Genomic DNA, 26,009 nt, shown 5'->3' on the forward strand with positions numbered 1-26,009 from the left:
TTATATATTTCATTTATTCTTTCAATATTCTATGTCATTACTTTTAGACTTTTCATAAGTATTCCACATTATTTATATTTTTATTATTATTATTATTAATTATTATTCTTATTATTATTATTATTATTATTATTATTATTATTATTATTATTATTATTATTATTATTAATATTATTATTATTATTAGATATTAATATTATAATATGTTTATTTGTTATTTTATTATTCTTACTCTCTTTCTTTTATTTCATTTCTTTTAATAATTTACTATTCTTATTCTCTTTCTTTTATTTCATTTCTTTTAATACTTTATTATTCTTATTCTCTTTCTTTTATTTCATTTCTTTTAATACTTTATTATTCTTATTCTCTTTCTTTTATTTCATTTCTTTTAATACTTTATTATTCTTATTCTCTTTCTTTTATTCCATTTCTTTTAATACTTTATTTTTTCATTTACATTCTTATATTCTAAGTTAAAGGAAGGAAAGACAAAACCAAGTTGAATTTTATACATTTATATTAAAAAAGAAATTACATTTCATTTATTTATAATTCCTTTTACATATTTATTAAGTCTCCTCTGCAACATCGGCTACTTTTGGGGTGTTGAGGCTGCTGCTGGGTGAGAGGAACTGCTCCTGGGTCGTCATCTGTGGAGTGAGTGGTGGCAGTGTGTCTATTTGCTGCAGGAAGGACTTGGATGGAGAAGACACTGTTTGGACGTTCGTAGAGGTCGAGGCACCAACAGCAACGTACCCAAGCGACTGGGGTGGATACTGTTGGAGTGGCTGCAGGCTGTGAGGAGGGCCCACAGGAGGTGGCCCATATGTAGGTTGGTAGCCGCTGGTTGAAGGAATAGCATAGGGCATGGTGTGCTGAGGCATTGACTGGTATCCGGCTGGTGACGGTGTCATGGGTTTTGGTGGTATGGGCATCCACTGGGCAAAAGTGGCAGGAGTTGCAGGTCTTGTTGTAGGTGGAGGCTGGACAGGTTGAGGCTGGGCAGGTGTTGGGGCAGACTTTCTCTTCGCCACGAACCTCTGGATGACAGACTGCACCTGGATCATGGCTTCGTCCAGGTCGTCCGGGTGCACATTCGCCATCTTGTAGGCCACCAATTTGGAGAAAGTTTCTATTTCAGTGCCACACCACGATGCTTGCTGTTGCGGCTGCTGCTGGGTCAATGCTGCCGCCCGCTCAATCAAGTTACTGATGACTCTGGTGTCCTCAGGTTCTGGGTCATTGGTGGCGTCCTTTGGTGATGTGACATCTCCCATGCGCCTCTTCTTCAGAACCTTCCGGCGCTGGATGGAAGCAGCTGACAAACCCGAAGCGTCACTGTTGGAGGATGACTCGTGGCCTGAGGAGAATCGTTGGGATGATGTCGTTGTTGCGTGGGCTATGTGGCCCTTGAAGAAACCCCAAGTATTCATGATGTCCTCCTCCCGTGCAGTCCGTGCTCTTGCCTCAGCACCGCTCTTCATTTCCATGGCCTCTATTTTGCCGAAGGCCGTCCTCTTCTGTTCAAAGTACTTGCGGCACTGTAGGTGGGTAGCGCTGGGGAACAAGCTTGCACACTGCTGCCACAATTCCAATTTTGTGCGGTGGTTCGAATACTCTCTGTGCCTCTTATCGTAGAGGCAGGGGTGTTCCTTGATAAAATCCACCAGGGTTTGAACTTGTTCCTCAGTGAACTTGTAGTCCTCGATGTTCTTGTGGGACACACGGTACTGCTTCTTGGGTTGTGGTGGGGGTGGAGGACCTTCACTAGTGCTTGCTTGTTCAGGTTGCACAAGTACATTGGGTTCTTCTTGTTGCTGGCTTTCGGTTCCTGATGTACACTCCTCGTCAGGGGTGACTTCCATGACTTGCTGCTGTTGTCCGGTAGTCTTCTTGCGTGGCTGAGTGGAGCGTGGCATGCTGGTTGCTGGCTGGTTTTTCTTTGGAGAGGTGTTTTCAGGCTGGTGGTCAGTGGAAGAATGAATGGCAAGTGTTCTTCGTAGCGCCTTATATATACATGGCAGCCCTCGGTCTGGGTGATCGCAAGTCAAGGCGGGGTCCCCACCTCATCGTCACATGGTCGCCACATGGTCGCCACATGGTCGTAATGCGATCGGAGACGTCGTCACACCTCGTCACGTCGCCACACAAGGTCGCAAAATTTTTTGACAAAGTCGCCACAAATCGCCACATCTCGTCACACGTCGTAACATCACGTCGCCACAGAAGTCGTCACATCGTCACATGCTCGTCATAACGTCGTCACATTTCGTAAGTGTTACGACTGTGCCGACTTTCTGACGATGTCTGCCGATTTTTGCGATGTCCTGCAGACTTGTTACGACATTGTGTAACGACTAGTGACGACATCGTCAGTCGCTCGCAAGTCGCACCAAGTTTTCAAAATTTTCTGAAAACTTGTGCCGACCTACGACTTCCAAACAGAATTTGTGACGATTCTACAGACCTCCCACAGACCCCCTGCCTATCTCTGCCTACTTGTGCCGATTTCTGCCGACATCACGTCGTCACATAGTCTGTACATGGTCGCCACACGAAAAGTCGTAAATGTAAACCCACCAGGCCGTAAAGTGAATACGTTGTGTTCATGCGACCGGTTGGCGAGGCGGCTCGCTAATCATACTTTCCTGGCTACACAACCAGGATGGACTGATGTGTTAAACATGTACATGAGCAGAGACCCCTGAGCGATGGGGGAACGTACTGGCCAGCACGCACGCACGCGCGTGCAAGCATGACACACACACACACACACACACACACACACACACACACACACACACACACACACACACACACAGTTGCTGCAATATGTTTTCTCATGGACTGCAATGGTCATGCAAGACTACATTTGCATGTAATTTGTGCTCCTGTGGTAGGAAATGTTCCCGTGACTTCAGGGACGCCCTGGAGATGATGATGATGATGATGATGATGATGATGATGGTGATATTTGACAATGCTTGTGTGTGTGTGTGTGTGTGTGTGTGTGTGTGTGTGTGTGTCTCTATATATATATATATATATATATATATATATATATATATATATATATATATATATATATATATATATATATATATATATATATATATATACATATATATAAATATATATATATATATATATATATATATATATATATATATATATATATATATATATATATATATATATATATATATATATATATATATATATATATATATATATATATATATATATATATATATATATATATATATATATATATATATATATATATATATATATATATAATGTATGTACACTCACTAAAACTTATCGAGCACCTGGGCACGATGAATGTGTGTGTGTGTGTGTGTGTGTGTGTGTGTGAGACAGTGGCACTCCAGCCCTCGTCGGGCGAGCAACGTGACCAGCCCTTCCGCAGGTAGCAGACTGCCTGGTTGCTCGCCCGGCTCCTGCTACGGGCTGCTTCTGGGCGCCTGCCTGGGGGGCCCATGCCTCCTTCGCTGCTCAACGGCTGCTACTCGTGTCTGTGGCGGCGGCGGAGGCATCCCCACATCCGTAACGAGCTTTGCTTTTAAGGGGGAACAATTTTAAGAAGAAGATGAATGTGAAAATGAATCGATCATGGCTAGTCGCCTCGGAATGGTTGGTACCCCTGGTTGTGATGACGCACCTGAATCCGAGCCTGTGTTGAACTTGGTATCGGAGATTTGACGGTCGCAGTAAGTCATGCTCACGATAGCCACAATGGAGACCTCACAAGGCCGGCGCAAAGTCATTATTATCCTTCGCGCTAAGGGCCTTAGATATAAACGCTTTTAAGTCACATAGATATCCAGACAACACATACCCTATGGGCGTGACATGGTGGTCTGTCCTCAAATCTGTGTGAAATTATATTATTCAACTGGCACCTAAACTTGGAATTTCGCAAAGTGTCAACGATTATAAACAATATTGATTTGTCCACATTCGTACAGCCATAAGTATTTTAAAACATTTGATCGGTTTTCCTCGGTGGCGACGTTTCTCAAGAGGGAACATGCTAGGGGTTGAGAGCCTTTCATCACAAGGTTTGTTGCGCAAGGAAGGGATTGTTTCTGTCGCTTGACGCTAAACACCTTCTAATTTAGCAGTGTTCTTTGCATGGTGGGGTGACCAAAACTGTACCGCACATTCCCAGTGGGGTCTGACTAAGCTATAGTAAAGCGGGAGTATTACAAATTTACTTTATAATAAAAAGTTTCTTTAAATGAAGCCCAGCGTTCTCTTCATTTTATTTGCTGCGTCGATGCATTGTTGTGAGAATTTAAGGTTTGATACGATTTTGATACCCAGGTCCCAGACGCACTGAACGCTTTTGAGTTTAACGCCGCACATTTCGTAATCGAACCTCTTATTTCTTGTTCTAACTTGAAGAACCTGGCACTTATCTACATTAAAGGGCATCTCCCATCTATCTGACCAAGTTGAAATTTTATGCAAGTCTTCTAGGAGATTTTGTCTGTCTTCGTCAATGAGGACGGAGTTACCAATCTTTGTGTCGTCTTCAAATTTTAGCAATGAGATTATTGAATCCGACGTCCACATCGTTGATGTAAATAATAAAGAGCACTGGGCCAAGAATCAAGCCCTGAGGGACACCACCAGTGATCGGCGCCCCCTCTGAGTTAAATCCGTCGATCACCATTCTTTATTGTCTGTTGCTCAACCAATCTATGATCCACTGGTGTACTTGACCGTCAATACCTAGTTGCTTTAATTTAGAGAGATAATAATGGTGTTTATCTTTATCAAACGCTTTCTGAATATCCAAATATACTGCATCCAAGAATTTGGTTACGTCATAAACTGTGAAGATGTTGTTGTAAAGGTACTGTCAGTAAGTTTGATAGGCAGGATCTCTTGTTACGGAAGCCATGTTGTGAATCCTTTATTAATGAGTGGCTTTCAATATAACTCACAATATTGTCTCTAATTATGTTCTCGAGTAGCTTACCTACTACTAAAGTTGGACTAGTGGGCCTGTAATTATCCGTTAATTTTTTATCTCCTTCCTTAAAAATCGGTGTTACGTTAGCCTATTTCCAATCCAAAGGGACGACGCCTTGTCGTAAGGACATATTAAATACGGTTGTGAGAGAGGATAGTATTTCGTTCTTTTTTTCTTTAAATAATAAAGGATATAATTATATCGTCTGGTCCTGTGCTTTTACTTGTTTTAAGGGACTGAAGAGCAATCAGTTTTTTCTTTCTTTGCAGCTAAGGAGACAACTCAAGGGCGTAAAGAAGAAGAAAAAAAAAGCCCACTACTTACTGCTCCTGAATAGAGGTCAAAGGAGTGTCCAAAAAGAGAGATCAATTTCGGGAGGAGAGGTGTCCTGATACCCTCCTCTTGAAAGAGTTCAAGTCGTAGGCAGGAGGAAATACAGATGAAGGAAGATTGTTCCAGAGTTTACCAGCGTGAGGGATGAAAGAGTGAAGATGCTGGTCGACTCTTGCATAAGGGGTTTGGACAGTATAAGGATGAGCATGAGTAGAAAGTCGTGTGCAGCGGGGCCGCGACAGGGGGGGAGGCATGTAGTTAGCAAGTTCAGAAGAGCAGTCAGCATGAAAATATCGATAGAAGATAGAAAGAGAGGCAACATGGCGGCGAAATTTGAGAGGTAGAAGACTATCAGTATGAGGAGGAGATCTGATGAGACGAAGAGCCTTTGACTCCACTCTGTCAAAGAGAGCTGTGTGAGTGGACCCCCAAACACACACACATGAGATGCATACTCCATACGAGGTCGGACAAGGCCCCTGTAAATGGATAGCAACTGTGCGGGGGAGAAGAACTGGTGGAGACGGTACAGAACGCCCAGCCTCGAGAAAGCTGATTTAGTAGATGAGATATGAAGTTTCCAGTTGAGATTTTTAGTTAAGGATAGACCGAGGATGTTTAGTGTTGAAGAAGTTGATAGCTGAGTGTTGTCAAAGAATAGGGGATAGTTGTTTGGAAGATTGTGTCGAGTGGATAGGTGGAGAAACTGTGTTTTTGAGGCGGTGAAGGACACCAGGTTCCTCTTGCCCCAATCGGAAATAAGAGTAAGGTCTGCGGCTAAGCGTTCTGTTGCCTCCAGCCTTGAATCGTTTAGTTCCTGTAGGGTGGGTCTTCTATTAAAAGAAGTACTTCATTGGTAGTTATTTCAAGGTTTGGCAATGCATGGATGTGATTTACAGTAATAGTATTGTCTTAACTGGTGTTGGTGGTGGTGGCGGTACGACTACTATATAATTATATTTTATAGTAATAAATACTGAGAAAAATATTTGTTTAACAAGTTTGCAAAACAAAATCACTACTTCGCCGTCACAATTAGGGGTCCAATTCCACTTCTGATCGCCTTCCTGTTGTTTATATATATGAAGAAAGATTTTAGATTATTTTCAAAGTTTGCTGCAATGTTTTCTTCATATCTACGCTTTGCCTGACATACTGATCTTTTAACTCGCCGCCTGGCTTCATGGTAAAGTCTTATGTTTTCGTGCGTGTTTTGTTCTTTATTTAACCTGTAAGACAATTTTCTCTCCTTAACTGAACGTTTACTTTCGCTATTAAACCAAGGTGGGCTTTTATTAGTGTTACTTCGCTTCTCGCACAATGGGACAAATGTGTTCTGCTGAGTGAGTAAATGATTTTTAAAGCTTCGCCAGGCTTCCACTACGTTGCCATCATCTGATAGTTTTATTTCCGTTAGTTTTTGTCGGATTTCTACGAAATTTGCTCTTTTGAAAATGGGTACCTTTACTTTATTTTCAGTCACTGATGTTTGAGCTCCAATGTCGACGCGCATTAATCTATGATCGCAAGAACCGAGGTATTCTCCTACCGTGACATTACTGACTAGGTTATCTTGGGTCGCTATAACAAGGTCGAGTATGTTATTTTGTCGAGTTGCTTGAGTAACCATTTGGCTTATGTAACTTTCTTCTAAAAAATCAATAATTCTATGTGACTCGCCTTCTGTACCTGACAGTGTCGCCCAGTCGATATGGGGGAGGTTAAAGTCTCCTAATATCAGTGAGTCGCCGTTATTAAGTGACTGCCTTTAAACGCTGTACATTTCAACATCATCGAGAGAGAGAGAGAGAGAGAGAGAGAGAGAGAGAGAGAGAGAGAGAGAGAGAGAGAGAGAGAGAGAGAGAGAGAGAGAGAGAGAGAGAGAGAGAGAGAGAGAGACTAAACCTAGCCTTCCGGTTGAAAGTCATGAACGAATTAAAAATGCAGACACGTTTCTGAAATTGAATCCGTGGAAGTGATGGCGGGAGTGTGCGTGCCGTGGTCGAGGGTGGCGGGGAGGGACAACTCTATGCCTATATATTGACAGGCTGAGAGCTGGATGACACCATTCCTCTTCCGGGGGTCGTTAGGAGAAGATGGGCCGTCCCATGTACTGGCTGGCATTTGCCTTCTGCACCCTCGCTCTTGCGTCCTCGAAGGTAAGTGTTTTATATATATATATATATATATATATATATATATATATATATATATATATATATATATATATATATATAAATATATATATATATATATATATATATATATATATATATAGATATATATATATATATATATATATATATATATATATATATATATATATGTAACGTATACACAGTGAGTACGTAGAAAACCCCCCACCGAAACAGGCGTATGCCACTCTCGATGAGTTATATACGGGAATCGAGGAGGGTGCTGCAACCCACCAAAGACTCTTCCTGTCTCCTCTCTTTCGGTTACCCAGTTGTCTTATCAACACCAGAGATTAGTTTAGCATGCTCTCTAAAGACAAATCCTCTTACTATCCACTTAACACTACATACATGAAGCAACGCATACCATTTCTTCATTTTTATTCAAAATTTATGATTGCTTCACTAGAAAATGCCTCAGAGCTCCCGTTTAGAGGGGGGGGAGGCACAAATGCCCCCGAGAGGACTCCCCTTTTGGCTTTCGATCTGAGAGGCGTCTTGATAGCACTTCTTTTTATATATATATATATATATATATATATATATATATATATATATATATATATATATATATATATATATATATATATATATATCTATATAAATATATATGTATATAATATATATATATATATATATATATATATATATATATATATATATATATATATATATATATATATATATATATATATATATATATATATATATATATATATATATATATATATATATATATATATATATATATATATATATATATATATATATATATATATATATATATATATATATATATATATATATATCTATATTCCAATTTTCATTCTGTGGAGCATCATCTCTCCTCTTGTAAACCTCACCTTCTCTTCCTCACCGAAACACAGGTCTCGGCGGCTACTTACAGTAATCTCTACTCTGTTAATACTATCTCTATCCCAAATTTCAATCCGAGGCTGGATGTTGTGTCTACGTACGCAACGACATCACGTCATGCTCTCGTGATGACCTAGACTTCATAATTTTCCATCATCTGGGCTGGAATTCACAAACATACTCACTAACTACGAACTAACATAACTACGCACTATTGATTTAGCGCCCGACGTTAGCGTCAGATTCACAAAGCAAACTTTAGATGGTAGTTAGAGGCGCGCTAAGTCAGCGAGGCCGCTGATTGGTTGATGACGTCATTGGCCTTGCAGCGAATCACAAGCATGTTCACAAAACCGTCAGCCAATCGTAGGGAGGCCCCTCCAGCTGCTGGTTCAAAAGAACCCGTTCTCTTTTCCCATTTTCTTTCTTTTAAGGCAAACTGTACTAAATCATAATCTAGGAACTATTATTTCGTTGTTTGCTGCACATTTACGTCAAGGTAACTCTGCTGTTCGATGTCTTGTTATCTAAGAACATGCTTAAGGGGAAGAAAAAAAGATAAGGAGGAGATTGAGGCAGGAAGAGAGCAAATTAAAAATAATGTAGCACATATATATACCGAGGGAGACAATGACGGAAGGAAGGAACGAGGAAAAGTTAAGACTGTCTTGCCATATCTGCAGCCCAACTCATGGGCTGTCACCCGACAAAGGTCCATGGTCCCACGGAGGGACAAATGTAGAGATGGATGGATGATCGAATGGATGAGGAGGTAGGAAGATGAAGGAGGAGGGAGGTCTGGCAATCCCCCGGCCGGGTGTTGCCATACCGCCCACACTTATGATGTACCTCTCAAAGTGTGTATATCTCATCATTTTATAAAGAAATGGGCTTCCTCTACTCGCAAAGTTATATTTCAAGGTGAAAAACGCGATTTATAAGCATTTATACATAAATATAATGATATTGTTATCGTTTACTACACCCCCGAGGCAGCAGTTATTTAGCGTCACACAGAGCGCGGTAAGGGATTGTGAATCCGCGCGCTAACCCGTGACGTCATCGATTAGTTGGTAGTTATTACAGCGCGAGCTTTGTGTATCGCAATGTTTTCAAAACTACGCACTTAGGGCCCAAAACTACGCACTAAGCCTTAGTGAATCTAGGCCCTGGCTAAGACTTCATTGTCACTATTACTAAATAAATTTGTGCGGTTTATTTCTCAATTAACTGTATCAAATATGTGAAATTCTTTGACCACTTGAACTCTAAAGTGGAACACATTTTACTCTGTCTCCCTTCGTTGAAATCTCCGTCCTTCCTTTGTCTGTATATCCTCCTACCTATGAACTGACCTTTTTCAAGAAGAGTGTATCAAGACACCTCTCCACCCGAAATTGACCTCTCTTTTGGCTACTCTTTACTTTTATAATTTGTGGGAGCGGCGAGTAGCGGGCTTGTTATTTTGTACTCTTTTTGTTGCCCTTGAGCCGTGTCCTTTGATGTATAAAACAAACAAACAAACAAACAAATAAGTGTAGGATAATTCTGGGGGGAAAAGAGTATTGAGTTTAAATATTTAAGGACACTTTTATATACGCATGTAGGTATGGAAGGTGAGGTGAGGGAAAGAGCTGGGAAGGGCAGATAGGTAGTAGTGTGTTGGGGAGAGTTATGAGAGGAAACAGTATGAGCAAGGGGGTACACAAGTGAATAGGTTACAGTATTATCCTGCCAACTCTGTCATATGGATCAGAGACATGGAATGCAGCACAACAATCAAGAATACGTGCAGTGGACATGAGTTATACAAGAGGTGCATGTAGTGGGTCAAGATGGGATGGAGAAAGTAATGAAAGTGTATGAAGGAAAAGAGAGAGGGAGGGACGGGTACCTAGGAAAGACGCGTAATGTACGTGTATGTAAATATAATATATAATAAATATAAATATAATATAATATAATTTAATTTAATCAGCCATGGGGGTGCGTAACAGCAGGAGAGGTATTAAAGGGTACAATAGGCGAAAAAGTTTGGGTGAGAGAGAGAGAGAGAGAGAGAGAGAGAGAGAGAGAGAGAGAGAGAGAGAGAGATTCACTGCCTCTTTCTTTCCAACAGGACGAGGAGCGTGCGGCGACTCCAATCATTCTTGACGTAAGTACAGAATCAATATTTTCACTTTTGTTAAGTACTGCTTTTATTACTTGGGACTTCAGGTCTCCTGGGCCAAGACCAAGGTACAGGTGTTTGGAGGCTTGCTACATGAAGCAGTACACTTTGTTCATGCGTGTGGCGAGGACACTGAGATCGCGGAAAAGCTCACATATCTTGGTGTAGTAGTTCAGAACAACGGTGAGTCTCGCCAGGAAGTCTTGCGGCTGATTGGCCTGGCCCACGGTGTTATGGACTCGCTCAGCAGGAGTGTATGGCGTTGACGACACCTGTATACATAGAAGGACAAAGCTCCCAATCTTCCAGTCCTTTGTGCTCCCTGTCATTTCCTAAGGCTGTGAGACATGAATTGTAGAGTGGTCGAGTGGGTGAAGCGTGGTGCGCTGAGACGGTTTGGACACGTGATGAGCATGGAGGAGAATGAATTTGTGAAGAGAGTTTATGAGGGAAGGATTGAGGGAAGAGGTGTCAGGGAGAGACCACCTGTGAAGTGGATCAATAGGGTGAGCGAGCACTGGAGCAAGATTAGGAAGTAGCAGGATGGAGTGTGCCGAGACGGAGTGCCAGAACAGGGAGACACTTCTGCCGCGGCCACCCCCTGGAGGGAACAGGGCGTCGGAGATACAGATAGAACAGATAGACGATATGAAATTATTAATGAAATTGTGTTAGAGGGAACAAAACGCTGCTGACAATAGGGAAATGCAATAGTGGACGTGGCGCTGCTGTCAGTTCTGGTGCAGATGTCCTGGACATCTTGCGTTTTTTTTGTTTTTTTTTTACGTCTCCGCCTACAGCGCCGGTAGGCTTGTTTGAGGGGCCTGGATGGTATTCGGCCCCAGCCCGTTGTGGCGCAGGCAAGTGTTCATGTGGCGCCATCTTGCTTGGCTCATGCTGCCCCCCGGAGCTCATCAATGACCCTAACCTTTAGAGAGAGAATCTAGAGTCCGTGTTGATAGGTGGTCTTCTGGACAGCATGTGGGTACCTTTAGGCCACTCGACGGTGGCTGAAAAATCCCAGCTTGTGGCACCGGACGAGGCACGAACCCTCGTCGTCCTGGACGCGGTGCCATCACGCTAACCACTCAGCCGTCGCCTTCCCGAACATTACTGACTAGATTACCTTGAGTTGCTCTAACAAGGTATTATGTGTTATTTAGTCGAGTTGGTTCAGTAACCATGTGACTTATAATATAGGTATTTATCCTAAAAAAAATCAAGCATTCTGTGTGTGTGTGTGTGTGTGTGTGTGTGTGTGTGTGTGTGTGAGAGAGAGAGAGAGAGAGAGAGAGAGAGAGAGAGAGAGAGAGAGAGAGAGAATTATATGGGAAAGTAAATAGCCAGAGGTGCTTTGGAAGTGTCTGAGAGAGAGGGAGAGAGAGAGAAGGGGGGGAGGGGGTCTTTATTAGGCGTCTAGAGTGTGTATGTGTGTATGTGTGTGTTTGGGTGTAGTGAGAAGTGTAGCAAGTGTAGTGAAGTGTGTGTGTGTGTGTGTGTGTGTGTGTGTGTGTGTGAGAGAGAGAGAGAGAGAGAGAGAACATAAAAACATAAGAACATAAGAACGCAGGAGTCTGCAAGAGGCCGGTAGGCCTGTACGAGGCAGCTCCTTTGACCCTAAGCTCCCGTGTATCTAACCCCACCTAATATCGCTGTCCATGAATTTATCTAGTCTATTTTTGAATGTGACAATTGTATTGGCACTCACCACATGACTGCTAAGCCTATTCCACTCATCCACCACCCTGTTAGTAAACCAATTTTTGCCTATGTCCCTGTTGAATCTGAATTTATCCAGTTTAAACCCGTTACTTCGTGTCCTACCCGGTTCTCTTACCAACAAAACCTTATGAATGTCTCCCTTATTAAAGCCCTTCATCCATTTATAAACCTCGATCATGTCTCCACGCACCCTTCGCCTTTCTAGAGAATGCAAGTTTAACTGTTTGAGTCTTCCCTCGTATGGCAAGTTTCTCAACCCCTGAATCATCTTAGTCATCCTCCTCTGCACCAATTCTAACATTTTGATATCCATTCTATAGTAGGGTGACCAGAACTGAACCGCATAGTCAAGATGAGGTCTAACTAATGCTAAATATAGCTTGAGGAAGACTTCGGGGCTTCTGTTGCTTACGCTCCTTGAAATAAATCCCAGTACCCTATTAGCTCGATTTCTAGCTTGAATGCATTGTGCCCTTGGACGGAGATCAGAGCTCACTAAGACCCCTAAATCCCTCTCGCACCCAGACCTACTTATGAGAGTGTCATTTAAGCAATAGTTATGTGAGGGGTTGTTCCTACCTACACTCAGAATACTGCACTTCCCTACATTGAACTCCATCTGCCATTTATCCGCCCAGTCATATAATCTGTTGAGTTCACCTTGGAGAATACTAGCGTCCTGATCCGACTCAATTATTCTACCGATCTTGGTATCATCTGCAAATTTACTAACATCACTACTAACTCCTGTATCTAAGTCATTGATATAAATAATAAACAAAAGTGGACCTAATACCGAACCTTGTGGGACCCCACTCGTAACACATCCCCAGTCAGATCTTTTACCATTGATTTGCACTCTTTGCTTCCTATTGCTAAGCCACGCCTTGACCCAGTTCAAAACTTTACCCTCTACTCCGTGAGCCTGTAATTTAAGCAACAGTCGTTGGTGAGGAACTTTGTCAAACGCTTTACTAAAATCAAGATAGATTACATCATAATTTTCATCTCTGTCAACCGCCTCAAATACTTTATTGTAGAAGGACAAGAGATTGGTGAGGCATGACCTACCTTTTGTGAACCCATGCTGCGAGTCGTGAATTAAGCTATGTTTCTCTAAATGCTCCCGAATGTTCCTGGCTATTATGGACTCCAGCATCTTCCCTATAACCGATGTTAAGCTAATTGGGCGATAGTTTGAAGCAACTGACCTGTCCCTCTTATTAAAAATCGGCGTCACATTAGCTACTTTACATAGGCTCGGCACATAGCCAGTATTTACCGACATCTTAAAGTTGTCGGTTAGTGGTCACTGATTACATCACCTAACTCCTTTAATACCCTCGGAAATATCCCGTCAGGACCTGGCGACTTGTTCTTCTTAAGCTTATCTATCTCATCCTGAACTACTTGCCTGGTAATGATTATATCCCTCAATTTATCGCCATCCCCGCCCTCGTACACCTGAACTCTTTCCGGTATAGTCGTTCGATCCTCCTGTGTGAATACTGAAAGGAAGTAGTCGTTCAACAATGTGCTCATATTTTCGTAATTTTCTACTAGCTCCCCTGTGTTTGTTTTCAGCGGTCCAATTTTCTCCCGTGTTTTTGTTCTATACATCTGAAAGAAGCCCTTAGGATTACTTTTCGCCTCATTTGCTACTTTGATCTCATAGTTCTTTTGTGCTATCCTGGTGATTTTCTTAACTAATCTAGATAGTTCGACGTACCGGCCCCTGAGATGTGTTTCCCCATTCTTTATTTTCTGATAAATTCCCTTCTTTAACCCAATCTCGTGTTTTAGTCCACGAGTCATCCACTTAGGATCATTGTTTTCTTTTCTAAGTGTTCGCTGTGGTATATGCTGTTCTTGCCCCTCTACTATTACTCTAACTAAATTATTGTAAGACATTTCTACCTGGTTCTCCTGGCTCTCCAATCCGCAGTTCTGGCCCTCATGAATCCCTAAATTATCCCAGTTTACCCCTTCAAGATGTCTTCGAAGCCCCTCGTAGTTTGCTCTTCTAAAATCTGGCACTAACACTGGGTTTGGTTCGCGGGTTACCGCCCAGTCTAAGCTAAAACGAACCGTTCTGTGATCACTATTTCCTAACTCTCCGCCCACCTCCAACTCACGTAGCAAGTTCCCATTATTGGTTAGGACTAAGTCTAATATGTTATCTCCTCTGGAAGGCTCAGTAACTACCTCTGGTAGGCTCAGTAACTACCTGGTAGAGAGAGAGAGAGAGAGAGAGATACACTGCCTCTTTCTTTCCAACAGGACGAGGAGCGTGCGGCGACTCCAATCATTCTTGACGTAAGTATAGAATCAATATTTTCACTTTGGTTAAGTGCTGCTTTTATTACTTGGGACTTCAGGTCTCCTGGGCCAAGACCAAGGTACAGGTGTTTGGAGGCTTGCTACATGAAGCAGTACAGTCTGTTCATGCGTGTAGCGAGGACACTGAGATCGCGGAAAAGCTCACATATCTTGGTGGAGTAGCTCAGAACAACGGTGAGTCTCGCCAGAAAGTTTTATGGCGGATTGGCCTGGCCCACGGTGTTATGGACTCGCTCAGCGCGAGTGTCTGGCGTTGACGACACCTGTATACACAGAAGGACAAAGCTCCCAATCTTCCAGTCCTTTGTGCTCCCTGTCATTTCCTAAGGCTGTGAGACATGAATTGTAGAGTGGTCGAGTGGGTGAAGCGTGGTGCGCTGAGACGGTTTGGACACGTGATGAGCATGGAGGAGAATGAATTTGTGAAGAGAGTTTATGAGGGAAGGATTGAGGGAAGAGGTGTCAGGGAGAGACCACCTGTGAAGTGGATCAATAGGGTGAGCGAGCACTGGAGCAGGATTAGGAAGTAGCAGGATGGAGTGTGCCGAGAGGGAGTGCCAGAACAGGGAGACACTTCTGCCGCGGCCACCCCCTGGAGGGAACAGGGCGTCGGAGATACAGATAGAACAGATAGACGATATGAAATTATTAATGAAATTGTGTTAGAGGGGACAAAACGCTGCTGACAATAGGGAAATGCAATAGTGGACGTGGCGCTGCTGTCAGTTCTGGTGCAGATGTCCTGGACGTAATAATAATAATAATAATAAACGGTTTATTGCATGAAGTACCCGGCAGCCCTAGAGCTGAAAATATACATCAGTGGAAGATGACATGAAATGAATGAGACAAATGAACAAAGTAGCATGATTGAAAATAAAAAGGAAAATAGAAATAACAATAATAGCAATAATCATAGTAAAGATAATAATAATAATCATGATAATAATAATAGTAATCATAATCCTAATAATATTCATAATAATAATAATGATGATTGCATCTTGTCCTTACATCTGTAATATGTGGCAACATTAAAAACATGCAGCGCGCTGAACGTGTCATCAGTACTTTTCAGTAAGTGGTTCTACCTGTGTCTCCGTGGTTATGTTCCCTTGTGTGTGCGGGGGAAGGGGGGCATGCATGCGCTCTTGCCTGCTTTTATTGCCTATTTACATACCTTTGCATACATAGAATCTAGAGTCCGTGTTGATAGGTGGTCTTCTGGACAGCATGTGGGTACCTTTAGGCCACTCGACGGTGGCTGAAAAATCCCAGCTTGTGGCACCGGACGTTGGCACGAACCCTCGTCGTCCTGGACGCGGCGCCGTCACGCTAACCACTCAGCCGCCGCCATCCCGGACTTTACTGACTAGATTACCTTGAGTTGCTCTAACAAGGTGTTATGTGTTATTTAGTCGAGTTGGTTCAGTAAACATGTGACTTAGGTATTTATCCTCGAAAATATCAAGCATTCGTGTGTGTGTGTGTGTGCGAGAGAGAGAGAGAGAGAGAGAGAGAGAGAGAGAGAGAGATACACTGCCTCTTTCTTTCCAACAGGACGAGGAGCGTGCGGCGACTCCAATCATTCTTGACGTAAGTACAGAATCAATATTTTCACTTTTGTTAAGTACTGCTTTTATTACTTGGGACTTCAGGTCTCCTGGGCCAAGACCAAGGTACAGGTGTTTGGAGGCTTGCTACATGAAGCAGTACAGTCTGTTCATGCGTGTGGGGAGGACACTGAGATCGCGGAAAAGTTCACGGGTCGTCGCCAAGAACACCTATTTGACAAGGCTTTTATGACCCTGGTGGTAGTTTGACCCTTCTTCTGTACCCTGAGCCTAAAAACACTCATTAGAACCTGATTGATATCCCCCTTTGACCTTTAGAAATAGCTGATGTGAGAAGGGAAAGTGTCTTGTAATACCAGCTCACATATCTTGGTAGAGTAGTTCAGAACAACGGTGAGTCTCGCCAGGAAGTCTTGCGGCTGATCGGCCTGGCCCACGGTGTTATGGACTCGCTCAGCAGGAGTGTCTGGCGTTGCTGATACTTGTGTAGAAGGATAAAGCTCCCGATCTTCCAGTCCCTTGTGCTTCCTGTCTTTCTCTAAGGCTGTGAGACATGGACACTGAACAGTAACTTGAAGAGGCGGATAGATACCTTCAGTAATAAGTGAATCGCTGGAATAACTTTGTGTCCAACCGGCGACTGCTCCGTGACACTGATTCGACATATATTAGCCGCATAGTCCGTCAACGCCAACTCCAGCTATACAGGCATGTGGCACGCTGCCCAGAAATCGACCTGCTCATCGGGTTGTTTTTATAAGAGGCAACCCTGAGTGGAGGAGGTCAAGGGGACGTCCAGAGTTCATGGCTTGAGCAAATCGACAGATCTTTCCAGGAGGTGCTTCGGATGGAAAGGCGGCCTGCAGGCGACTTGAACGGAGGGACCCCGGGACTTGGCGTCGTAGGGAACGCGCCCCCAGGCGTATGCCACCATTTGTTGATTGAACGATCTGTTACTGCGGCAAGGGCTGCCTCTGCTACTTTACTACTACGAACTCTTGTTCCTTTGACTGCTACATCGACAACGTTTTTCCTTTTTTTCTCTATGGTTCTGTTCTTTATTGCTCCTGTTTCTTGGTTTGGCCTGATGGTCGGCTCCAGCCCATTATGGCGCAGGCGAGTGTTTATAGTGGCGCCATCATGCACGGGAGCTTAGGTTCAATGGAGCTGCCTTGTACAGGCCTACCGGCCTCTTACAGACTCCTACGTTCTTATGTTCTTATGTACTACTACTGATACTACTATTGCTGCTGCTACTACTACTACTACTACTACTACTACTACTACTACTACTACTACTACTACTACTACTACTACTTTTTCTTCTACTACATAAATGATACCTCCACCCATGTTTATTTTCCCGACACATAATCATGGAGGGCTCCATAACAGAGGTCATTAGCCCCAACTCTGTTCGCTAATGACTGTGGCATCCAACCATATCACTAATACTACCTGACACTAAATCACCTATCATCTATTACGTCTAGATCCCCCTTTCCTTCCCTACTCAAGTCACTCCCGACCCACCCTAATGTCACTCTCCACCACTGTGGCTTCATAGTCCATATTGGAGATGTTGGTGGCTTTTCGGCCAGATTGTCTGGTGCCCCTGAGACATAGGATGGCCGACCTGAGCAGGGAGAACGAAAGGCGACACCTCATCCAGGCGACAACGTGGCTCCTTGGCTGATGCTTCTTTTCTGAGATTAGTTCCGCGAGGCGTGCGTAGAAGCATTGGGCCCTGGGACCCATCCCGCCGGATGTGGTGAAGACGAGGGGGGTGAAGCTGCCTTGATCCACATGTTGGATTCTTTCACCGTATGCCCTTGTCTTCTCCTGCTCGTTCCTGTGGTGGGCGGCTTGCAGGGGCAGCTCACGGTGACAGGCAGCCATCGGGTCGAATATGCGGATGTCCATGAACGCCCGCTGTCCGCGCACCCAGAATCCGCGGGCACTTACATCAACCCGTGCCTCCTGTGAGGTATTGGCTGTCCTGTACCGAAGGTGTTCGCCGTCCAGGGGAAGCAGTGCCGGCTCGGTAGTGACGTCTTGGCATACCTCCCCGAGCATGCTGGCTGTCAGATCCCTCACTTCATCGTGTCGAATACAGACGAAGCCTCCTTTTTTACATGTCATGGTGTGGGTGACATCATTTGGTGATCCACATGCACAGAGATCAGGCAGTCCCTCAATCGGCCAGCCATATCTCAGAGCAATGGCGTCGACAAATTCTTGTTTGTTGAGGCTAAAGCCTTTTGCTCTGACTGGTAATGACGTTAGCCAGTTAGAGGCGCCTGCCTCCTGTGGACAGGTGGTGTGTACTACTACTACTACTACTACTGCTACTACTACTACTACTACTACTACTACTACTACTACTACTACTACTACTACTACTACTACTACTACTACTACTACTACTACTACTACCTCCATCTATTAGAGTTGCGTTGTGAGCGGTATATTCTCTCATATCCTTTCACAAAGCAATTCATTGGCCCCACCCCGCCAATGACTGTGGCCGACAACCATCTTTATTTAATATTACAAACCTTACTAAACATATTACTTTTAAGCTAACAGAACTTGTGGTTGATACGACTATCAACCACCGTCGCCTCAAAGTCCAGGTCGGCAATGCGGGTGGTTTTGGGTGCAGGTGACCTGGTTCCTCTCAGGCAGACCAAGGCTGACCTCAGGAGGGAGAAGGACAGCCTGCATCTCATCCAGGCGACCACACTGCTTCTTGGCTGCTGATTCTTATCCGCCAGTGTTTCGGCGAGTCTACTACTGCAACTGCTACTACTACTACTACTACTACTACTACTACTACTACTACTACTACTACTACTACTGCTTTTACTGCTGCTATTACTACAACTACTGCTACTACCACTACTACTACTACTACTACTTAGGTAGAGGCTGGTCTGTATTTGAGTCTGGATGAGCAAAGCAGCATCCTCAACCTTCCTGAGCTGTTTTTCTCTCTTTTTTTTTTTTCTTCCCAAATTCCTGTTTATGTCTCTTGCTTTGGGTAGCCAGGTAAAACATCCTCTCAGCGGTCCAGCGTCCGTGCTCTACGGCTAGCACTCAGTCCAGTCCCTGATTTGGGAGGAGCCTGCACCCCCTCCTCCTAAAATGTCCCTTTGGTCCTAAAAAAAACGGCGTCAGCCTCGACCCCAATCCCGTATTGCTGGGGCCCGACCGTGCGGCACATTTGGCGAGCCTGCCGTCAATGGCAGGTGGAGGGCAAAGCCTATAGGACCCTTGCATCTTGAAGGAGGAAGGATCCCTTAACTCCTCTCCTTGTTTTCGGAGTGTCTGGGTAGGCGCAGAAGCGGCGCCCGACCGCAGAACCGGCCCCTGGATCAACCTGCAGTTGGACATAGTGGAACTCTGTGGACGAGGAGGCCTGGCAGAGCTGGATGGCTTTGTAATGGAGTAAGTGTTGGTCCAAATCGCTCTGGTGCCAGGAACAGCAACAGTTCTCGCCTCCTGCATTTTGTAAGGTCTAGAATGTTGAGCATTGCAGGTTCTTAGGACCAGAGACCAGAACTGCAGAGCTGGACTTGATATAGGAATGCCGGAAGGGAAAGATTGACCACATTCCTCCAAATGCCCTTTGGTGGATCCTCCAGACCTTTTTATTTTACAGCATATTAAGCAGCTTAAAGGAAATAATAATTGAGAAAAAAATTCCACTAATCACTGCCCCTATAAAAAGAAGAGTTCAGGAGAGTGGTCAAAAGAAAGGTCAATTTCGGAAGAAGAGGTGTCGAAATACTCGCCTTTTAAAAGCGGTCAAGTCGTAAGCAGGAGGAAATATAGAAGGAAGGCTATTCCAGAGTTAACCAGTGTAAGGGATAAAAGACTAAAGATCCTGGTTAACTCTTGCATAAGGGATTTGGGCAGTATAGGGATGAGCTTGAGTAGAAAGTCGAGTGGAGCGGGGCCGCTGGAGGGGGAAGGCATGCAGTTTTCAAGTTCATAAGAACAGCCAGCATGAATTTATCGATAGAAGACAGAAAGAGATGCAACACTGCGGCGGAATTTAAGAGATAGAAAACTGTCAGTAGGAGAAAAATGGGGAGTTGATGAGACGAACAGCCTTAGACTCCACTCTGTCCAAGAGAGCTGTGTGAGTGGAGCTCCCCACACAGGAGATGCATACTTTATATGAGGGCGGACAAGGCCCCTGTACATGGATAGCATGTAAGGGGGCAAAAAGATCTGGCGTTGAGGAAGCTGATCTAGTAAGAAAAGATATAATAATAATAATAATAATAATAATAATAATAATAATAATAATAATAATAATAATAATAATATACGGTTTATTTAGGGAGAAGCAGCTCGAGAGCTGAAAATATACATATTATATATGGAGATCATTAAAACTACAAACTTAAAAGTAACTTAGGAGTAAAGAGTCTATGTGTTCAGGATTTTCACTATTGTGGGTATTGCACTGTTCTTATACCTGTCAGTACGCGCACGTATGGGGAGCAGCTTGTTGTGGTGTCGGACATTGTGGCGGGGAGGGGGAGCTACCGGGGGGAGCAGGTTCCTGTGTCGTGGGTGGTGGAGGAGTTTGGTGGCAAACTGCTGGAGGAGGTGTTGGTGGCGGGCCTGAAGGGTGGTGAGCTGCAGGGCGGGGAGGGCCTCCTGATGAGGATTTGAGACATGCAGGTTTTTCCGAAGTGCTGAGTTCTTTGTAATTTATCATGTGCTTGCCGTTGCAACACAAGCTTTATATAAGTTCAAGAGGAAATGCCTTCTGACAATTTTTTTTTTTACATCTTCGCCTGTGGCGCCGGTAGGCTTGTTTTTGGAGAGGCCTGATGGTATGGCCCAGCCCGTTGTGGCGCAGGGCAGTGTTTATAGTGGCGCCATCTTGCATTGGCTCATGCTGCCCTCCCGGAGCTCATCTTTAATCCTAGAATCTAGAGTCCGGGTTGATAGGTGGTCTTCTGGACAGCATGTGGGTAGTTTTAAGCCACTCGGCGGCGGCTGAAAAATCCCAGCTTGGTGGCACCGGGCGGGGATTGAACTCGCGTCGTCCCGAACGCGGCGCCGTCACGCTATCCATTCAGCCACCGCCTCCCCATAAATATCTCCAACAATTTTACTTCATCTTTCACACCTCTCCTTAGTCCGATGGCAGCACGGCTGTTCCATCCTTCTAAAACTGAACTATTCTTTCAAACCTTATCTAAAAAATCACTCTGGACGATTCAGGGCATATTCCCCTTACTAATCCCCCCTCGTCTCATCAACTCCCCTCCTCCTACTGACAGTTTTCTATCTACCGTTATCGTTGATGAGGTATCAGGCCCCGCTCCACCGCCAGCGCAGCGCTCCGCAGGGCATCAACAATTATGATGTTAGCCTCTATACTAATCCTCGATATGCACTTATTCACAACGTTGTAGTGAGTGAGTGAGTCTTAATTGCTTTCACAGATAGCCTACTGATATCATTTTAATAAACTTGACATCATTACAGTCACCTGGCCATATTTTGGGTCGCACCAATCACAATATCTTTCCTTCTTACAGTATCACAAATATCCATTACTTCATTTTCCATTTATCTGATATTTTCTTTATAGTATCACAATCTAATGTCCAGAGATTATTTCCAACTCACTGAACATTTAACACTCAATTTATCTTTGATTCTCAAACACCAATCAATAGCCATGATCGGTTATGTTACGAATTCTCTCAATTTCAGTCTGAAGGACTACACAGCACTGGTCATTCGCCGAGTGCTTGATTTCAGGCTTCTTGTACTTCATATAATTTATGCATTCTTTTCAGCCATGGAGCACTCCCCTGATTTATGATCCCCGGCACATTTGAAACATTTTGGGGCTTCTCCATTGTTCTAGGCAGTACAGTTGGCCTCAAGATGGCCGTATCCTTGACAATGATAACATATGATTGCATGGTATCTATCTCTCACAGTGTACACTTCTCATTCTAGTTTTATCTTGTCATGATAGTTGTGGATCAGCTTATTGAAAATCTTCTCAATTTTCCACTCAATTCCTGGAATCGAGTGTAGGAACTTATTCGTGTTTAACAATGTCTCAACTATCTTATCCCTGGTCTCCTCCTTATGCACATTGCAGATCATGGGCCTTAATTTCCCCACACTTTTTGTGCTAACTTACTCTACATTTTCTAATTTCTGAGCTACTTCATTCCTTATACTCTCATCATCAAAGTTCATAACAATGTTACCTCCATTCGTGAATCTTGAATCAGCTATCTGAATGCCTTGTAATGCCTGGGAAACTTCATTTTTTTGTCTCAGTAACCTCTTTATCTTGATCAGAGGCCTTCACGACAAGGAGATGCTTCTTCCTCCTCCGTTTTGCTACATCAGCCCAGCTGGCGCCAGCCGACTTTGTCTTGTCAGCACAAAACACATCCGCCACCTCGCCCAGCTTCTCTTTCACACTGAGTGCCCGAGTTTCAACTTCATTTTTCACAACTAATATTTCTTTAGATAATTCTTGACTAAACTGATCAAATTTTTCCACAATGTTGGTTGGTAAAGATGCCTTGTGTAAGCATGGCGAACACACCCAGTTAATTTTGGGTATACGTAATATCCTGCTTGACCCCTGTCAGATGAGCACACTTCTCATGACACCACTTAGGGCACAAACAGCATGCCATCCACTTATTGCATGAATAGTCTTCAAAGACGCAATACATGTCTCTCAGAGTCCTGCTCCTGCTGCTCGCCATTGTCGAATATCAGCAGTTTCAGGAGCGCACAAACAGAACGTTCAACCACTGTCACTCACTACCTCACGTAAAAATTAATCTCTTAAATTCCGCTGCAGCGTTGCCTCTCTTTCTATCTTCTATCGATATTTGCATGCTGACTGTTCTTATGAACTTTCTATGCTTGTTATTAAAATTCTTAAGAATGATGTTTTCTACTCCCTCTCTGGCTACAACCCTGAGAAGGTTTATGGACCTGATGGAGTGCCTCCTATTGTCCTTTAAACTGTGCTTCCGTGCTGACACCCTGCCTGGTCCAACCTTTTCGTCGCCTTTCAAAATCTACCTTTCCTTCCTGCTGGAAGTACGCCTACATACAGCCTGTGCCTAAGAAGGGTGACCGTTCCAATCCCTCAAATTACCGTCGTATAGTTTTGATTTCCTGCCTCTCCTCGGCAACTGAAACAATCCCTAACAGAAAAGTTCTCAAGCATCAATCAACCTTTGATCTCGTTTCTGATTACCAGTGTGGGTTCGGCAAGGTTCGGTCTACGAACTGGTGATCTTTGCTTTCCTAAGTGACTTTGGGTCATCCTGTCTCAGCAATTTCAGTGAAACTGTTGCTATTGCCTTAGACATCTCGAAAGCCTTTGTCAGACCCTGGCATAAATCTTTGCTTTCTAAACTACCCTCCTACAGATTCTATCCGTCTCTCTGTACTTTTTTCTCTAGTTTCCTTTAAGACGGTCATTGTTCTTCCCCTAAACCTATCAACAGTGCTGTTTCACAGGGCTCTGTTCTATCTCCCACTTATTCATTTGTTCATTAATGATCTCTTTAAAACAAATTGTTCGATATTCAACCTTCCGGCAAAGACTACTCTGCATCTTTTTTTATATGTTTTGGCCTATGGCGCCGGTGGTGTGGCCTGATGGTCGACCCCAGCTTGATGTGGAGTAATCAAGTGTTTACAGTGGTACCATCCTGCTTGTCTCACGCTGCCCCTCGGAGGTCATCTTTGAGCCTCCCTTTAGAGAGATAATCTAGAGTCCGGGTTCATAGGTAGTCCTCAGGACAGCATGTGGGTAGTCTTAGGCTACTCGGCGATGGCTGAAAACTCCCATGCAGCTGTGGCGGCGAACAGGACTTGAACCAGCTTCCTCGTGGACGCCGCGCCTTCACGCTGACGGTTAAGCACTCTGCCACCCCTCCCTGACTACTCAACCCCAATTACCCAATATTTTTAACAGAAGACAATTTAAACAGGTATTGCCGACCTTTAGGCTGCAGAACGCTTAACTGAGACCTTGGTATCATATTTGAGCAGGGTAGAGATAACTTGGTGTCCTTTAATGTCTCGAAAACTCAATTTCTCCACCTCTAAATTCGACAATGTTCCAAACACCTATCCCCTATTATCCGATATATCTCAGCTGACATTTTGTTTTACATTGAACCCTTTCGGTCAATCCTCAACTCGCTGTCTTAACTGAAAATTGCTCGTCTCTTACTAAATCAACTTCAACGAGGTTAGGCGTTCTGTATCGTCTCCACCAGTTGTTTTCCCATCCCAGATGCTGTCCATTTACTAAGACTTATTCCTTCCTCTTATGGAGTATGTATCTCATGTGTGTGTGTGTGTGTGTGTGTGTGTGTGTGTGTGTGTGTGTGTGTGTGTGTGTGTGTGTGTGTGTGTAATTAACCGCATAATTTTAGAGAGAGAGAGAGAGAGAGAGAGAGAGAGAGAGAGAGAGAGAGAGAGAGAGAGAGAGAGAGAGAGAGAGAGAGAGAGAGAGAGAGAGAGAGATACACTGCCTCTTTCTTTCCAACAGGACGAGGAGCGCGCGGCGACTCCAATCATTCTTGACGTAAGTACAGAATCAATATTTTCACTTTTGTTAAGTGCTGCTTTTATTACTTGGGACTTCAGGACTCCTGGGCCAAGACCAAGGTACAGGTGTTTGGAGGCTTGCTACATGAAGCAGTACAGTCTGTTCATGCGTGTGGCGAGGACACTGAGATCGCGGAAAAGTTCACATATCTTGGTGGAGTAGTTCAGAACAACGGTGAGTCTCGCCAAAAAGTTTTATGGCTGCTTGGCCTGGCCCACGGTGTTATGGACTCGCTCAGCGCGAGTGTCTGGCGTTGTCGACACCTGTGTAGAAGGACTAAGATCCGGATCTTTGTGCTTCCTGTCTTTCTCTAAGGCATGAACACTGAACAGTAACTTGAACAGGCGGTCTTTGGTAATAAGTGTGTCGCTGGAATGACTGTGTCAAACCAGCGACTACTCCGTGAGATCTATATGACATATATTGTCCGCATAGTCCGTTAATTTGAATACCGGTGATACCAGTTCGGAAAACTCAGGTACCGGCAGTACCAGTACCGGTACCTGTTGGTGGCGCCAGTTTCGAGTATCACTTCAGTACCAGTACACTTAGTGCCGCCAGTACCGGTACTTAGATAATCGGCAGTATCCTAACAACGTATGCCTCGATTTGGAAAAGAAGATGAAGTTTACAAAATAAATGATGCTCAACAAAATGTAAATCCGTGTGGACTGCGAACGTTAAAAAAAATGGATACAATAACGACAGGATCCATCAAGACACCTCTTTTGGTCGTCACCTGAAGTGGGATCCAATTAAGACACTTCTCATCCCTGCCTAAGGTCGGAAGCTCTAGGCAGTGTTAAGAACTTGTATAATGTAATGCATCTTGTAACCTTTTAAAGGACATGACAACAGTAAATGAAAGAAAAGATGTTAAGAGTATGCTCAGCTACTCCTTGGTGATATATGAGACAGAAAGAGGACACAGAGTGTGAGGACACAAATGACTTCTTCAGGAAACACCCCCCCTCGGACCTTGCTGTGTATCAATCAGTCATTGGGGCACACCCGAGGTGCGCGTCGCACCCCGGGTGTGGAAAACTTCCGAGAAAGATGGAATGAGTGTCGAGTTTTTGCAAATAAAAGCTGGAGAATGGTACAAAAACATCGATTTTTTTTCTCATAAAATCATCATAAAAGAATCCAT

The 26,009-nt window shown here is 43.9% G+C and overlaps 1 protein-coding gene across 10 annotated transcripts in view; it reads left to right on the plus strand.

Annotated features, from left to right (window-relative positions):
* Positions 1-7,408: 7,408 nt before the first annotated feature.
* Positions 7,409-26,009, plus strand: part of LOC126989081 (mucin-5AC-like) — a 37,788-nt gene continuing 19,187 nt past the window's right edge. The window contains exons 1-5 of one of the 10 annotated variants that reach the window (XM_050847654.1): positions 7,409-7,500; positions 10,532-10,567; positions 14,585-14,620; positions 16,205-16,240; positions 24,800-24,835. In XM_050847654.1, coding sequence (XP_050703611.1) covers positions 7,438-7,500; positions 10,532-10,567; positions 14,585-14,620; positions 16,205-16,240; positions 24,800-24,835 — 207 coding nt within the window. In that variant the 5' untranslated portion in view covers positions 7,409-7,437. The remainder of the gene's footprint in view (positions 7,501-10,531; positions 10,568-14,584; positions 14,621-16,204; positions 16,241-24,799; positions 24,836-26,009) is intronic. The other 9 variants (XM_050847658.1, XM_050847655.1, XM_050847659.1 and 6 more) reach the window with 9 other exon arrangements.

Source organism: Eriocheir sinensis, unplaced genomic scaffold (genome assembly GCF_024679095.1).
Source record: "Eriocheir sinensis breed Jianghai 21 unplaced genomic scaffold, ASM2467909v1 Scaffold1044, whole genome shotgun sequence".
In the NCBI taxonomy this organism is placed as follows: domain Eukaryota; kingdom Metazoa; phylum Arthropoda; class Malacostraca; order Decapoda; family Varunidae; genus Eriocheir; species Eriocheir sinensis.